The 16,303-nt window shown below is 36.9% G+C and overlaps 1 protein-coding gene across 7 annotated transcripts in view; it reads right to left on the bottom strand.

Moving 5' to 3' along the window:
• The window catches only part of PDE4D (phosphodiesterase 4D), a 491,756-nt gene that overhangs the window by 18,492 nt on the left and 456,961 nt on the right, over positions 1–16,303 (bottom strand). The window contains exon 1 of one of the 7 annotated variants that reach the window (XM_023944602.2): positions 6,809–6,996. The exons of the other annotated variants lie outside the window; for them this stretch is intronic. Coding sequence (XP_023800370.1) covers positions 6,809–6,856 — 48 coding nt within the window. The 5' untranslated portion in view covers positions 6,857–6,996. Of the gene's footprint in view, positions 1–6,808; positions 6,997–16,303 lie in introns of those variants that run through there. 7 annotated transcript variants of the gene reach the window in all.

The raw sequence follows: 16,303 nt of genomic DNA, 5'->3' as shown, positions 1-16,303 counted from the left end.
CCACTGTCTCAGGAAACTGCAAGCATCTCCAAGAAACATTGGGATAGAAAATACCCATCTGTAGAAACACCTTCTATTTCCCTTTTAGTTAGCAATTCACTCTAGTCACTCTAAAGGATAGAAGAAGATACTAATATTCCATGAAATGTATAATTAATTAGGTACACATCACTGAACCTTTCTTGATTCCTTCTAGACTCCAGGGTGAAATGATATCCTGTGTTATTATGCTTGACAGGTTAATTGCATAATACAGCTCTCACTGTCTTAGATGCATTTTCATTGACTATAGCTCTACCTTGATATTACCAACAAACAGAAGGCAGCAATACTTACTAACAATTCAAACAACTCGTGCCAATGAAAATAAGCATGCATCTGTCACTATTGAATTTTGCCTCCTGTTGTGCCATCCTTTCATTTTGTTGTTAGATTTCTCAGTCATCTTTTCTCTTAACAAAGCCAAATGATTGTGCCACTTTCAGAATCACATTTTACCTTCTTTATGCAGTCATGACTATCTGTTATATCAAGGAATAGCTTACCCTTAGAGTATACACATGTAACATTCCTCTATGTTGAAAACTGGTAATTGATAATTTATTCTTCTTCAAAGGAGGTAAACCACTGTAGTAAATATTAACCATCCCATTTTGATCCCACTGGAATCATCAAAGCTATTTCTTCAAAGTGGCCTTGCATAGTGAAAGGTGTTATTTTCTTCACAATATCATTGTAAGCCACCAATTACCATATTGCTCACAATGTGCCTAATAAAATTACCTTTAATAAAACATTCTAACCATTAGCCACTGCATTTTCCTGCCATCTTTACATGTCATCCATCAGCAGAGGAAGTTCCACTGCTACAAAGACTGAATCCTATTTTAGTCACAAGCCAAAGGCTCGGCTTTTATCTCAGATACATCCATGTGCTAGGAAGTGCTCAACACATGTCTGAAAATTAGAACCATACTGCAAATGCAGCTATACCTACTATGAGAACTTCAGAGCTATGCATTCTAGACAAAACTAGTCTCAACTTCTTCAGCAATGTCTAATGTTTGTCACCTATGTCAAATGTTGAAAAACCAAGCCAAGTTTACCAAGCAGTGAAACGACTGGTCCAAAAATCCCAAGATCTTTTTTAAAAGTCTGTCTTTAAACTTTTAAATACTTCAAACACTTATGTCATGCTTACACACTTTTTCTTCTGTTCCCACAAGAGGTGAGAAACTAACATATAAGACAAAGACTGAAGAAGCCATGGAATAGCTTGTCTCCAGATGGCATCCAGAGGCTGCAGCTTCAAATCAAACACGGTGGATAGGAATCTTAATAAAATATCAGGAGTTGACAAAACCACTTTAACTTCCAGGCATCTCATCAGTTTATCCATTATTACTTCAATATTATCTCTTCCTTAATTTAATTAGCTAGTTCACTGGATCCTAACTTCAACAGATCCTCATCTGCCTGGTTGTTTCCTAGTAAACCCTTCTACCTAATGCCCAACTTGGTGATGCTGTTTTTGCTGCAGAAAAACACCAATAGTGTCATGTTCCACACTTTGGAAAAAAAAGACCATGTAGCCACCACTGGCTGGTACTCTCCAGGAAGTCTTAAAAGTTTCCCAGCTTTGAAAGAGGAACAAGTCAGTGTTTGCAGCTACCTGACACAGGAAATAGGCAGGATCCCACCCCCCGCCAAATAATAAATTTAACTGCAGGGAGTGGGTAGAGAGCTTTGTTATTGAATGCTGGGAATCATCTTACAGAACTTAGGGAGTATATGTTGTCTAAGAAGTTTCTGCTCAGTGTTTGTTGCATGAATATCCACAACATGGAAGGCACATAACTGTCTTTTCTAATGCAATGTTCCCCACTAGTCTGATGCAAACCCTCTTCTTCCCACCTCCCAACACCCCCCCAAGTCAGCAGAACATGAAAACTCAACCATCTGCATGAGAGCTGCAGAACAGTCTATGTTAGTGCTGAACAAGGGTGTAAAGTAAAACAAGTCCCTCAACCTCTGCAAGGCCTTCCTGCTGCGAGCAAATTCAATTGGAATTGCCTTTGGCTTTGAAGCACTGTAGCTGCATGATTCCCTCATAACTCTTTCACATGTTGCCGATGCCACAGAACCAAAACTTTAATTGACATTTATTTTGAAAACTTATGGACTAAGCATGAGTTTAGAGGACTGTTTTGATTTTCTAATTATCTGACAAAGCCTTACAACCGCCATTGCCATTGAATCAGAGGAAGCTGAAGACCATATGCAGACAGCAGTTTCTGAAGTAGAACAATAACGCTCTTTGAGAAGAAAAAATTTAAAAAGTCAAACAAGAGACAAATAGCAATCAAGGTATTCAGGCATATTTTTTTGTTTATACTCTGTTTCACTGTATCTGTACATTGCTCATTCCCCTTATGTTTAATGACTTGCCTTTTGAGGAAAAAAACCCCTTTTTCTAAGAAAAAACCAATCAAAACAGCAACCCCAAATTTAACCCCATTTTTTTCCCTATTTTACTTATTTCTCAAAGATTTAATTTGGGCCCAAGTGCACCCATACATAATTACTGTTTCAAAAATCCACATATTTACACAGCTCTGCACAATTACCTTACAATGAAATTTTGACTCTCACATGGCTCCCAAAAGCTCTTATTGCCAACCAGGGAAGTTGATTACATCTATAAGCCAGCACTGTTTTACTTATCCAAGAAATACCCCTAAGTGCTTGAAACTTGGCTAGAATCCACAGTCTCATAATTTGGAGTCCTGGAAGTAACACTTTGCATGTTCCAAAAAAGTCAAACAGGACATAAAACCACCTTGTTCCTAAAGTAAATATTAAGAGTCATGTTTTGAGTACGAATTTTAAAAATCTGAATGCCACATACTTTCCAAATTCAAGAAAACAAATAATTAAGATCAAAACTCTTGTTATTAATAAATATTTAAACTGTACATTTTAATTATGATATTGTGAGCTCAGCATGGGGAGGAAGCAGAGGTTTTCAGCTGATCTATGGGTATATTGTGTTTTTTCTCAGAAAGAAATATTTTCACATATCCCACTAGGCATTGTTAGGTTGGAAAAATGACACATACATCCCTTTGGAATACCACAGTCCTTGACTATAGGTTTAGAAAATCCCCCTGGAAATGAACTGGCTATAAAATGTCCATTAAGCTAATTATACTGTTCTTCACTGCCAAATACTGATGCCAGAGCAATGGAGCCATAAACTCTTTTCTAAAGAAGAAGTCCTGAAAATATTTCCTTAAGCAGAATTTTTAAAGTTTCATTTGTTTATATTTATTTATATTTATTTTAGATTTTAATTTTGGAAGGGGTTAGGGGGATGGGGGGGGATTAGAAGGTTCAGAGCCCTCAACAAATACAAGGAGAGTATTCAAATAATATTAAAAATACCCCTGAAGTGAAAAAAACAGATGTGCACCTTTATCTCCTTTTATGAACCTAAGAAGTCTGTTGTAGCAAAAACTGTAATGCATGAGAATAAAGGTACATATATTAATGATAATGAACTGAGAACATTTTCCTAAACTGTGTTAACTGCCCAAGAAGGGGTTTGTAGTTTAGGGCTTTCTGGGCTGAAGCCCAATGTGTGCACATCTCTACATCTACATTACTGCTGTCAGCCTAGGATAAACATACATGGAGGGGTTTTTTTCTGAAAAATAAGACACTTTTCTGATGTCAGCAAAGATACACAGAAAACACAGACAAACTTTTGGAGTAACCATGTTCCCAGATGGCAACCAGACCCTTTCACACATTTTTGGGAAATTTTGAACATATATAAGAAGGAAACATCGACTCCCAAAATTCAAATAGAGTTGATTCATGGCCATGACCAAGTCTGGGCCACATGCTTTACGTATATATAGGGGTTATTGTTTACACTTTAGAAGATTTTACAAATTTTGTGTAAAGTTCTTGACTCCATAACAAAGAGCTTAAGTAAAGAAGCAGCCAGCAGCTAGTGGTGTTGAAAGGAAGCGCACAGAACCACTCTTGATGTAGACTCCCTTCAGCAGCTGGGTCTCCTCCATGCAGGCTTTTTGTTCCTGTCAAGAAACCTGCTGCATCCCAGGGTCTGTAAAGGGGCTGCCTCCACCACAGCCTTTGGCAATACTGAAGGTGAAGCTAGAGCCAGAAGGTAGTCTGTGGACCAAAAAGCCCAGTCCTGCCTGGCTTTCAGTTAGAGCATTAATCAAGTTCCAAGTCTAGTGGAGGCTGGAATAAAAATGTTCAAGAGTGACAGGGGACTCTCATAGCACTGGCTCCCAAACCCACATGGCAAAGATCCCAGTTCCAGCCTTTCTGGCTGCCTCTTTTCTAGATAACATTTCTAAAAGCTTACATGAGTAGAATACATCCATGTAACATGCAATTAATACTTGGAACATTCAACTTACATACTTACATTTTTTTTCTGAAATATCTACCAATGCCATTTTTCAAATATGCTGGTATCTCAAAATTAATAAACTATATTATATTACTAGATTTAGAAAGCTTGTATTCTACAATAAAACAAGGAAGGAATTTTAAATAATTTACAAATTAACATAAGGGTTCTGTATGTACTGCTCATGGATGCAAAACTATCTTTGATTTTAGCAGCATTCTGGATACATAAACAGCAATCTTAACAGCTAAAGGTTTGGGTTGGAAGCCCATAGGTTTAATTAACATCAAGGCCAGACACTGTTTTTTATGATAACCTACAGAAAGGCAGATATCTCTAAAGCTGTCATTGTGATAGTGGTGCTCATTTTTTTCAAGAAAAGATACTCAGTACAAACCAGGGGTAAACATTCCCATTTTCCAAAATATAATCCACAGGGGATAAAGTACAGCCTGGAGCACACAGAAATACGTGTATAATGAAGGACAGAAACATATACAATGTAATATCTGAGAATTAGATATTTCAATCCTCAGAATTACATAAATACTCTATATAATTGTTTTCAATGTCATAAAACACAGAACATCTTTGCTTCTTCTCACATTTTTTTTGTCTCAAAAAGCACTGTAATGAAACTGTGCTCAAGCATGACTTAGCATGACTTAAAGTCACCCCAGGACATTTCTTAACCAAGATCACTGTCTGTAGATCGTATAAAATACTCTCTATACAAAGGAAATTTTTCCCCCCTTTGTCCTCAATTACAGCTACCATGGTCTCTGCTAAACTTCAATTAGAAAAAAGAAAAGTCTATCAATTCTAAAGGCTAAACAGTAAGAGTAAACTTCTCTCTTTTTCAAATTGGTGATTGAATTTTTGTGATTTAGCAAGGAGGAACATGACAGCAGCTGCCTAGAAATGCAGGAAATACTTTCTAGCAAATTACGATAAATTACTTTTAGCTGAAAAGCAAAGTAATTTCATCTCATTGTTTTGGTAAACAAGATAGAAATCTGCCTAGCTAGTGTAATGGGATGAAATTTCTTCACAAATGACTGATCAAAATCCTTGATAATATAGTGTAAAAATTCAGCATTATCTGAGAATACCCACAATTGGATGTAATCAGGCTTTGCGTTTCTATTTTAAAATACATATATCTATTGTAAAAGTAGGCATTAATAAAAAAAAGGCATAAGAGATTCAATTGCACAAATATAATGCTTGTGTCATTTCTAGTGATTTAATTCAACATATGCATTATTTACTTCAGGACAAATCAGAGTTTCTTTAAAGCAGAATGATTTGGCACACTTATTGTATGTCAAGCACAGGATGATTTTTTTTTTTTACACACTTGATAACAATTATAAGAGTATAAAAGCAGCAGCATTTTTCTAATGCACAAACATAATTTTTAGAGATAAACCAAGGCTCAAATGTGGTTTTCTACTAAGTGTTTTCAGTTCTGTGTGTTGACAGGCATACTGATTTAACTCCTTGATGCAAAACTTTTCCCTAAAAGAGATAAAGATTATTTAATTTCATTTTCTAGCAGTATTGCCATTTCAATCTATTTCACACTGCCCATGTAACAATATAGATCAGTATTAGAAGATGGCAATTTCTAATGTTTTAATCAATAAGATGTCACACACACAGAGGCTACCAGAAATGCTCTTGAAACAGTGTTCATAATTTCACATTTCTTCAGCTAATAAAACCAGTATGAGTCATGCATCCACCCATTATCCTCAGCTTTTTTACTCATGCTCTCTTCTATTGTATAGTATCTCTGTTTCAAGGTATTTGGAGATTTTAACCTTTTAGTGGCTGGAAATGCAGTTTTGTAGCAACCTTTGTTTTAATCAATAAGCTGTCACACACACAGAGGCTACCAAAAGTGCTCTTGGAGCAGTGTTCATAATTTCACCTTTCTTCAGCTAATAAAACCAGTATGAGTCATGCATCCACCCATTATCCTCAGCTTTTTTACTCAAGCTGTCTTCTATTGTATAGTAGCTCTGTTTCAAGGTATTTGGAGTTTTTAACCTTTTAGTGGCTGGAAATGCAGTTTTGTAGCAACCTTTTTCTGAAAGAACACAAAACTGTTCTGAATTTCTTTGGCTTTAGACTTGGTCTAAACATGCACTGAAACAATATTATTTTAAAAGTCCCAGCACAGTCTCTAAGAACGACTATACTGTGCAGCTCATTCTTGCTGAACAAAGGCTTGTTGTCTGATTTTTTACTTCAAATTATTCATACTCATATCACCCACAAATCCTCACACTATCCAGTGATCATGCAATCATGCACCATAAATCAAAGTTCTTAAAAGGTAAAACAAAATCCTACCTTTATGTAGCCCCAAGAAACTGAGAGTAAATAGTTTGCCTCAGGCATTTTTTATTTTTTCTATACTACCAATCTAAGCTAATCAGTTCTTTGCTATCTGACACTGCAAAAGACTTCCAAGAATAAAGATTACTTCTTTCCTCTCCTAATTCTTTTTGCTGGTCTTCAGGTTCTCAGCAACTGTGTGCTCAGAAGGCATACTGAAATGAAATCCAACCGTGTGGTCTTCCGACTGAATAAATGCCATTTGTGAAACTCCAAGCATTCAGAGGCAACGTTGAAGACACATATTGTACGAGCTGAAGAAATTTCTGAAGAGCTAGGGATATGCATATTTCCTGAACACCAGGATTTAATGAATAATGTATGTCAAGATGCTCAGCTGCTCAAAGACTTGCTCTATCAACAGCTACCAAATAAGGACCTGAAGAGGAAGCCACAGACAGTGGCAGCGATCCCTCCCATAGAGCCATACTAGCAGCCAATAGTGTGTCACCCTAAAAGATATAAATCCGCAGAGCTGGTGTCATGATGTATGGTAATTTCCCATTGGCTGATGCTGGGGACTCTCCTGGGCATGGGATATTTCTTTTCTCTTTTTTTTAATTTTTTTTTTTTTTTTTTATTTTTTTATTTTTCCCCCCAACAGCAAATGCCCTTTACTAATGGCATCCCTGCCTGCACCATTCACATGCCATTCAAAAATAATTGGGCTAAGGTCTCGTCACTTCAGCAGCATTTACCAGTTTTCAATGGACACACCATCCAAGCAGTTAAAATTAGTATTGTGTGTATACACATCTCGATTGCCTAGTGAGTTTAATTTTTCATATGGAAGAAAAATATATTTTAAGGTTTTCTTTATGGGAAAAAAACCAACATAAATAGGCGTATCTTGTTTCATAAGCAGTTTATGATGTATTTTAACAATGAAAATATTTTGGATTTTATGCCATCTACATAAAAACCTGTTCTACCTCAGACTATTGGGCCAGGCTGCTACTTTCTAATGCTTTTTTATTTAAAGAGATAAAAGCAGTTACTATTACGCTAAAGCAAGGCATGTGTCTTACAATTCCCAGTAAATGTTAAGCTTCCAAGGAGATGTAAGAAGTGAGATAAAAAGAGTCCTCAAATTCTCACTTTATTTATCCAACTTTTGCTCTTTCTGCCTCAGCAGATTATTATAATCAATTACAGCTATACATCATTGAAAAAAAGAAGGGATTAATTGAAAGTGGAGTGTGTCAGTGAGCTGACTCAAGCATTAAATAAAAGATCCCACCATCTGTCACTCAGAGACCAAAACTTGAAAGGAGGAATACATTATGCCCACGGCAGGGGGGTTGGAACTAGATGATGTTTAAAGTCCCTTCCAGCTCAAGCCATTCTCTGGTTATCTTTCTCCACCCTGTGCAAGGCACATGCACTACTGCAGCAAATTTCTAAGTCTCTGTTGCGTCAAAATAAAAAAGTTACCTTATATGACAATGGGCAAATGCCTAAGGACAAACTGAATGAGGTGCAGTGTTCAGTCTAATCCCAGACTGCTGATTCACTGGAAGATGCTGACCAAGAATGGCCATAAGAGAGGTTTTGGCTGAAGTAGTTAGCAACATTAAGTGCTTCAAAAAGAATTGAACCTGTAAAAATCAATAGGGCAAAATATGGTATCAACAAATCCCTTACAGGAGAGAAATCTACAGCAATGTGACAACTGGATACAACCAACACATCATCAGTACTTAAAGTATTTTCATGTGGAAGACATACTGTTTGCCCTAAAATACATAGTATAAGACATTTCTGACACATTTTAATATTCACAGTTATACTTGGTCTGGATCTATGAAGCTAGATGTGTATAAAACAATTAAGTGTTGAAAACAGACCTGAGGTTACTAGACACTCAGTAATACCTTAAAGAAGTCTTAAAAAAGGTACTCATAGAAATTATTTCTCCTGATTCTTCCTGCTCAGCTTTGTAATGCTGAATATAAAGCTTCTCTACATCTGTGTTTCTTTGTCTTCTGATCACCCACAAGAGAGCACTGCTGCCACCTACCCAGCATCAACACAGAGTTGGAAATATGATGCCATTCTTCAGAAGGCAATTTCAAGCATGACTTAGAAAATGGTAAAATAACTTTTGGCTACTTCAGGAATGAAGCATGTGGGTATCAAATTTTAGTTGCAATGGCTAACACGAGAAGACACAAGAAAGTCAGATTTTAAATATTTTCTCTTATTTTATTACCAAAGGCTGTTTCTTCATGAAATGTTAACAACTCTTTCCAAAGAACTGTTCCCAAAAGAACTTGATTCAGATACAGAATACTTAAAATGGATGGTATGTAAATTACACCAGCTGTTTGGTATGTATTAAAAAATCATTAAATTTTTTCCTCCCCACTAATATATGAGACAAAGATACATCATAAGAATTACTGGGTTACAGTTGGTTTAATTTATTGATTAATGGTGTTTATCAAGTTATTAGCTAGGTCATTTTGATATAAAAACAAGAAAAGACATTACCATCCATAGTAAATATACATTACATCAATTCACTGTAGCTGCATATTAGCTATACTGATAATAGGAAATTGCACCTGATACAGTAATACTGCTTATTACTGACTTGTATTATTTTTTCAAGACTCATAGTCTCAGCCTCATAAAATTAATGATTGTAAATGTATCTCTTATTAAATGTATTAATAAATGTATTCATGGATGTATTAATAAATGTATGACTTCATTGATTTAGAAAGCATGGTCACTGATTTTGGCTACATGCAGTATGAACTTAGATGTATCCACATATAGATGAGGATAGTCAGGAAATTCACACCTGCTCAGATTTACAGGAATGATTTCGGCTGATTTTCCTCCTGAATTCCCAGGTTGCCATCAGTGCATAACTAGCTTCAGAAGAGGTTATGGTGGACAGATGTATGCATGGCAAATATCTGCCACTAACTAAATGCCTAGAGGAATTTAGTGTATCTTTTCCTACTTGCTATTATGCATATTGTGTAGGGAAAAAACCCTTGCAAAATATTATTCATGTGGCAGAGAATATCTTCTGTAATAAAAGAAAAACCTCAGTCTGTTTAATTTATTAGCCCACAGCTACTGTGGAGAATCATGACAATCAGAAACCACAGCACTCCAGACCTGATTCTCTAGCACCAAGGAAGCAGTGGAAGGAAGCTGGAACTTCTTCAGACTAACTGAGCTGAAACCAACACACACTACAAACAAGGCATAGAGAAGGTCAGTGTTATCCTGGGAATGCAGGAAGAGCACTGACAGCAGGTCACAGGGGGTGATCCTGCCCCTCCACTCAGCCCCTCACCTGGAGTGCTGTGTTCAGTTCTGGGCTCCTCAGGACAAGAGAACCATGGGACTCCTGGAACAAGTCCAGAAGAGGGAAACAGACATGATCTGGGGACTGGAGCATCTCTTTACAATGAAAGGCTGAGGGAGCTGGGCATGTTCAGCTTCAAGAAGACAAGACTGAGAGAGGACCTCATCAACATAAACAATATCTGAAGAGAGAGTCTTAAGAGGATGGACCAGGCTCTTCTCAGTGGTGCCAAGCAATAAGACAAGAGACAATGGGCAGAAACTGATGCACAGAAAGTTCCCCCTGAACATGAAGAAGAACCTTACTATGTGGGTGACTGTGCACTGGAACAGACTGACAAGAGAGGCTGTGTAGTCTCCCTCACCAGACAGATTCAAGCACCATCTGGACTCAATCCCATGCAATGTGCTCCAGGATGGTCCTGCTTGAGCAAGAAGGTGGGACCCTCTGGGGTTACTTCCAACCTTATTCTCCGATTCTGTGACTCAGTTGCAGTGCATTTATGAACTGTAACATCAGAGACTTACCACCTTGGTCTTTCCTGCTTCAGATAAGTGATGGGTAATACAAAAATGTACTTAGCTTTGAGGGAGGAACAGTGGTTTCAAATGCAACCCCTTGGATTGACTACGAAGTTGCACTAAGAACATTTTCAGAGATGTCTGAGCATCAATTCTGAATACAAGTGTTCTGGATGTAGCGCATACTGTCCAGTTAGCAGCAAAAAGTAAAGCAAAGAGGCAGAAATCTAAGCATATCACTGGTTTTGTTTTCAAGGTTTTATAAGAACAGATAGCCTAAAGAAATCCCATAAGCCAAATGAAGAGCCTGGGAAAACATGAAAAAATGTGTCCCATGGCAGGTGGTGAGAACTAGATAATCCTTAAGGTCCCTTCCAACCCAAACATTTCTATGTTTCTATGATTTTTAGACTGACCTTCACACACCAGAGAACAACAATAATCACCCATGTCAAATCCAGCTCCTTCTTGTGACAAATGTGGCACAGTTTTCACAGCACTAGCCAGCTCCACCTGTGAGTTGTGCTGGTATGCACACCACCAGAAAGTTTCACCACAAAATGGAGAGTCTACTCAGCACTGGAAGACCACAGCAGAAAAGAATGGTCATTTCATCCAGCAAGCAAGAGCATGTGGATGGACTCAGCCAAAACCCGGAGCCAGATAAGCAGAAGCAGCAGGACAGTCAAAGACAAGGAAACTATGCTTACTTTTTTCTTTAAAATATTTTTAAAATTTTTCTTAAGTTTCTTTGGTTGCTTAAATCAGCCAGCCTCACCAAGATTCTCTGGGTTCTACATAAGACTCCCTGCCTAGGAGAGAAAACGTAGGATTTAAATAAAAAAGTCTCAAACAAACTATTAGTAATTTTACAAATATGAGAAGTTGTTTCAACTGCAGCAACCAGCTGCCACACACTAAGTGAGCTGCAGGGACAGTGGACAAAGCTGGGTCTCATTTGGGGATATCAAAAAGAAATTAACTTCTGATGGCTGAAAACTGATGATGACTGTAAGTGGACCACATCTCCAGTTCTTTTAATGGAGTCTCAGTTTTAAGTGTGCTAACTGTAGCACAATTATACTGCTTCAAAAATGTTTTCTTGGAAGCCTTCTGCCTGTCAAAATTACATTTGTTAAAAATTATGTAAAATGATACAGCATAGGCTATTCCTTATCTTTTTTTTTTCTGAATATATAATTCTTATACATAAAATATGAGAATTTTATGTTACACTGAGATGACGATGTTCTTCTGAAATATCTTAGGGGGAATATGTAGTAAAACCTAGGAGCTAAGGTTTAATAAAGACCTATGTTCCCTTATTTAAAATAAAAAAAAAAAAAAAAAAGAAGAAGAAGAAAAAGATTAATATGTTTTGATAAAATACATTATTCGATGTTTGTATTTACTGCCCTCTAGTGATAATAAAAGCATTAGCTATGTCTGTGTAGGAACATCAAGCTTTTCTTCAGATCATAGATGTCATAATGTGCTTCACTGATTTTCAACCATACCAGAGCAGGGTCTTTACAGGTATTGCCTACAGCTGCAGTATTTTCAATAGAGACTCATGAGCAATTGCATAGGCAACAGAAATGACACCCTATTTCAACTCTTATTTTGGGGACCACTGTCAATCCTTTATGACACAATATATACTAATCATTCTCTTGAAAGATTTCCACATAATGAAAGAGTACATATATATGTAATAGTCTCTAAAAAACACCCAACAGTAAACGGAGCTTAATTTCAATAAATCTTAAGCTTTCTACAATAGTCTGCTATGTATCTATTATCTCCTGAATCTGATCCTATCAAAACTATGTGAATTAAAAAGAAGCTTCTGTTAAAAGCTAATTTAGAGAAAAGCTGACCAGAGTGTGACAATAGCTGCAGTTATGACAGCAGATTTGAGGAGAAAGCAGTAATGAATAGTTCAGGTGGTTATTGCTCCGACAGAATATTGGCAACTGACAGATCAATGACCCTAAAAATGCAAAATCATATGAAAATCTTATTTCTATTTTTATGTGTAGATGCACCCCACAAGTAAATAATCACCCCACAAGTATTTACCATAGCATACCCATGAAAGAAATTTATACCCACGTTACACATTTTTGCAGATAGATATAGCTAGGAAATGTTCAAAGAGGTGTAATACTTAATTCAGAGAGCTGCAATGGCACATTTATCCTAAGACTGATACAGCTATACCAGTACAAGCTAAGCTTTATAGGGATTGCTATTTCATAAAGAAAGCTGATTTGCTATGTAACCTCAGTTTTTTACAGGTATTGCTGGATTAATCTTACTTCTCCTGTAACATGGCATTCTTATTTTAATGATGTGTTCCTACTGTAGAGCCTGCCAAAGTAAAGCTTTAACAGTTCATCAGAAATACTGCTGAATGGTTTTAATTTCATGCTAAAAGAAACGAGTTTTTCAGCCACCTTTGTACAGCTGTGGAAAAAAAAATAAAAAAATTTCCACAGACAAAAGCAGAGAATTGTGGAATATGAAGTGATTACTAACACTGCAACAAGCATAATACAGCTCTGATAAACGTGCCTTAGCAAATGCCCATAAATCACACACTGTAGACACCAACATTTTGAAAGCAAACTGCAAGTTGCTTCATGCAATTTTGTTGGTTCATGCTCCAGTTCTTATTAAACCATGACTGTAGTATTTCTTATTGAGGTGCATGTGATAGCATCATTATTCCTTCAAGGAAGGTTGTTCACTAACTAATACTCATTCCAGTGTGTCCTTCATACCTTACATTTGATTATTTATTTAGGTGCTATAAATACACTCTACACCTATGGAGGTTGACAAAATAATAAATATCTATTCATCTGGAACGATAGAAACAACTAGTCTCATCCATTACACCCTTGTCTCATGCACACAGGGAAACAAAACAAAATTTCATGCTTCTTTTCCTGTGTAAGTGAGCATTCCACCTGAATGCCTCTAGGTCAAATTACGCAAACCATCACAAAGCCCAAGTGGTTTCCAGTCCCACAATAAGGTGTACTGTGAAGTTGGGTTTATGGGTCCACATGAGGGAGATGGAGACATGATAACATAACCGGGCTAAAGGCAGCTCTGTCATTTCCTGAATAGCGTACTTATTACCTCTGTGGTTTAAATCCCTCTTACAAAAAGTCTCAGTATTTGCATGAGGCAGCTTGTGGTATGTTTCCTTACTCCTTGCCTATTGATACCAGTGATTTGCCTCTCATCCTGCACACAGACAAGGAGTGCCTTTTGGGCCTCTGCCTTCTGGCGTGGTGGTGACAGCTGGGTCCCGCAGCATTCGGCCACTCTGCTCCAGTGCCTCGTGCTCAGTTCAGCAGCCATGGATGACTGCACACACAGCCAGGGCTTGGCAGGCTCAGACCAGGCCATGGACATGCTGGCCATGTGCTGACCAGAGCAAGTGACGCACCCACGCCTGACAGTGAACACTCCTCACTGTCGCAAGTCACCATGTCCCCTTTTGAGGTTCTTCCATGAATGCAGACCTGCAGCAACACTCTATCCTGAGAATGTTTTGCTCCTTCCTACTCCACAGCATAGGTTATTGTGAGACAGAGGCATTAACTCAGAACCATTCTTGTGCTACAAGGCTCACACCTTACCAGCTCAGAGCCCATGGGCTACAGCCAAAGGCCCTTCCAAATCCAGACACTTTTACACCAGGCTTTAGCTAAGAGACCTACAATTCACAAAACACCTACATCTATTAGTCTCCAAGACAATCATCACAACAATTGAAGTTGTTTTGTAGGAGCCCTCTCACCTGCATGAATTTCTTTTCTTTTTGTGAAACAAATCTAAACCCAAAGCAAGCACCATGGCTATCTCAAGTCACACATACTTATGAGTTTAAATTTACACATTTTTCATTAAAATTGTAGAAAAGGATTTTATGTGATAGGCACCTGTTTAGTCATCCCCCAGAAGTTTTTTTTCAATATTTTTGTATTATTCACAACTGACTGTTAAAATGAAGAAAAACTTTTATCCTAATATTTGTAGAATAAGTGTTGCTTCTGAGAAACTTCAGTTTGATAATAAATCCATATTTACAAGTAAACAGTTTGATAGTTCAATCAATATTTTCTTTTAAAATACTCAAATGTGGCTTGTATTTAGCAGCTTCCAGTATGTACTGTAACAACATACAGTAACCCCTTTTGCAAACACTGCTTTTACACATGGCTTATAATCAGTTAATATATTGTACTTAACAATTATTGAAAGTACATTAATAACTAATTAATTAATATACTTTAGCTTTGATAATTTAGTTCACTTGTGAACTTACATAGCACAGAAAAGCCTTCAAGAAAATTTCATTTAAAATTAAAAACCTCTGTTTAATCAATGATAACCCATAAATGATCACTTCTTTTCTGAATATTAAACTAGCGAATCTGGCCATTCATACAAAATTTGAAGTCAAAAGTAGATTAAAAAACAGGAAAGTAACATCTCATACTGAAAACTTATTAGGCACCAGGAACAGAAATACAACATTACATTGAGATATATTCTCTGATGGACTTGCAATATGCATACAAAATACACAGATATTATTCAAGTAAAGTATTATCTATTATTCTTTCATTATTATTAGGTATTTTAATGAGAAACAATGCATTTTTCATATTTCAGTCCTCTTAAATAGATACTCGTAAGCCTCTATAAAAATCATCCCTAATTTGAAAAACATCTTAAAAACAAGAAAAACTAATAAGGGCTAAATAGGTAATCAATCATCTTTGGGTCATATTTTCATTTGTTAAAAAAAAAACAGAAACAAACTGGGAAACTTTGTCTGGTTTTTTTCACATTTACATACATACATACATGCCCATTTAAAATCTGGAGAAGCTCTAAAAGCTCTGAGCAGCACATGAAGCACTGGAAAGACGGCGGCAGATGCAGAAAGACATCAGCCTATGCAGTTACATGAGCACACATGCAGAAGCCCACTTTTGCCCTGACAAGGTTAGAAACGTTAAAAATGCTCACAGTTTGCCTCTAAATAAGCTTTCTCCAGTCTTCCAAAGAAGCTCCTGTGTAACAGCTGATTCTATCAGCTCTTTATCAAAGTGACAACAGTGACAAATAAAACCAGCTTTGGGCTCCATTCCCAACCTGATGAAATAAATCTAAAGACTCTCACTAGCTCCAGCTAGTTGAATTCACACAAAGCGTTCAAATGTCCTAGGCAACAGGAGTGATGCCCTGGTACATCAATCCTGCCCACCCCTGTCCAGTGCCATCTTTTATGCAATCTCCAAACCAGAGAAAAAAACCTGAAGGTGTTTAATAAGTGCAATTCATCTGTGCAGAACTGTAAAGTTAAACAGGAGTTTATGTCTCATCTAAGGCAAATTCAGAATGAGATGCAATATTTTATAATGTCAGTGAATATTTAAGTCATTTTTCATACTCACTTCACAAGATTGATACACCTATATTATTAATTGCTGCTTAATTTGTACATGTACATATGTACAAATCATAATCCTAGCTTTTAAAAACAAAACGTTTTTCTCATTTTTTAGACTGTTT

The sequence above is a fragment of the Cyanistes caeruleus genome, chromosome Z, assembly GCF_971803275.1.
Source record: "Cyanistes caeruleus chromosome Z, bCyaCae1.hap1.1, whole genome shotgun sequence".
Classification (NCBI taxonomy): domain Eukaryota; kingdom Metazoa; phylum Chordata; class Aves; order Passeriformes; family Paridae; genus Cyanistes; species Cyanistes caeruleus.
This window is presented reverse-complemented; position numbering and strand designations above follow the sequence as displayed.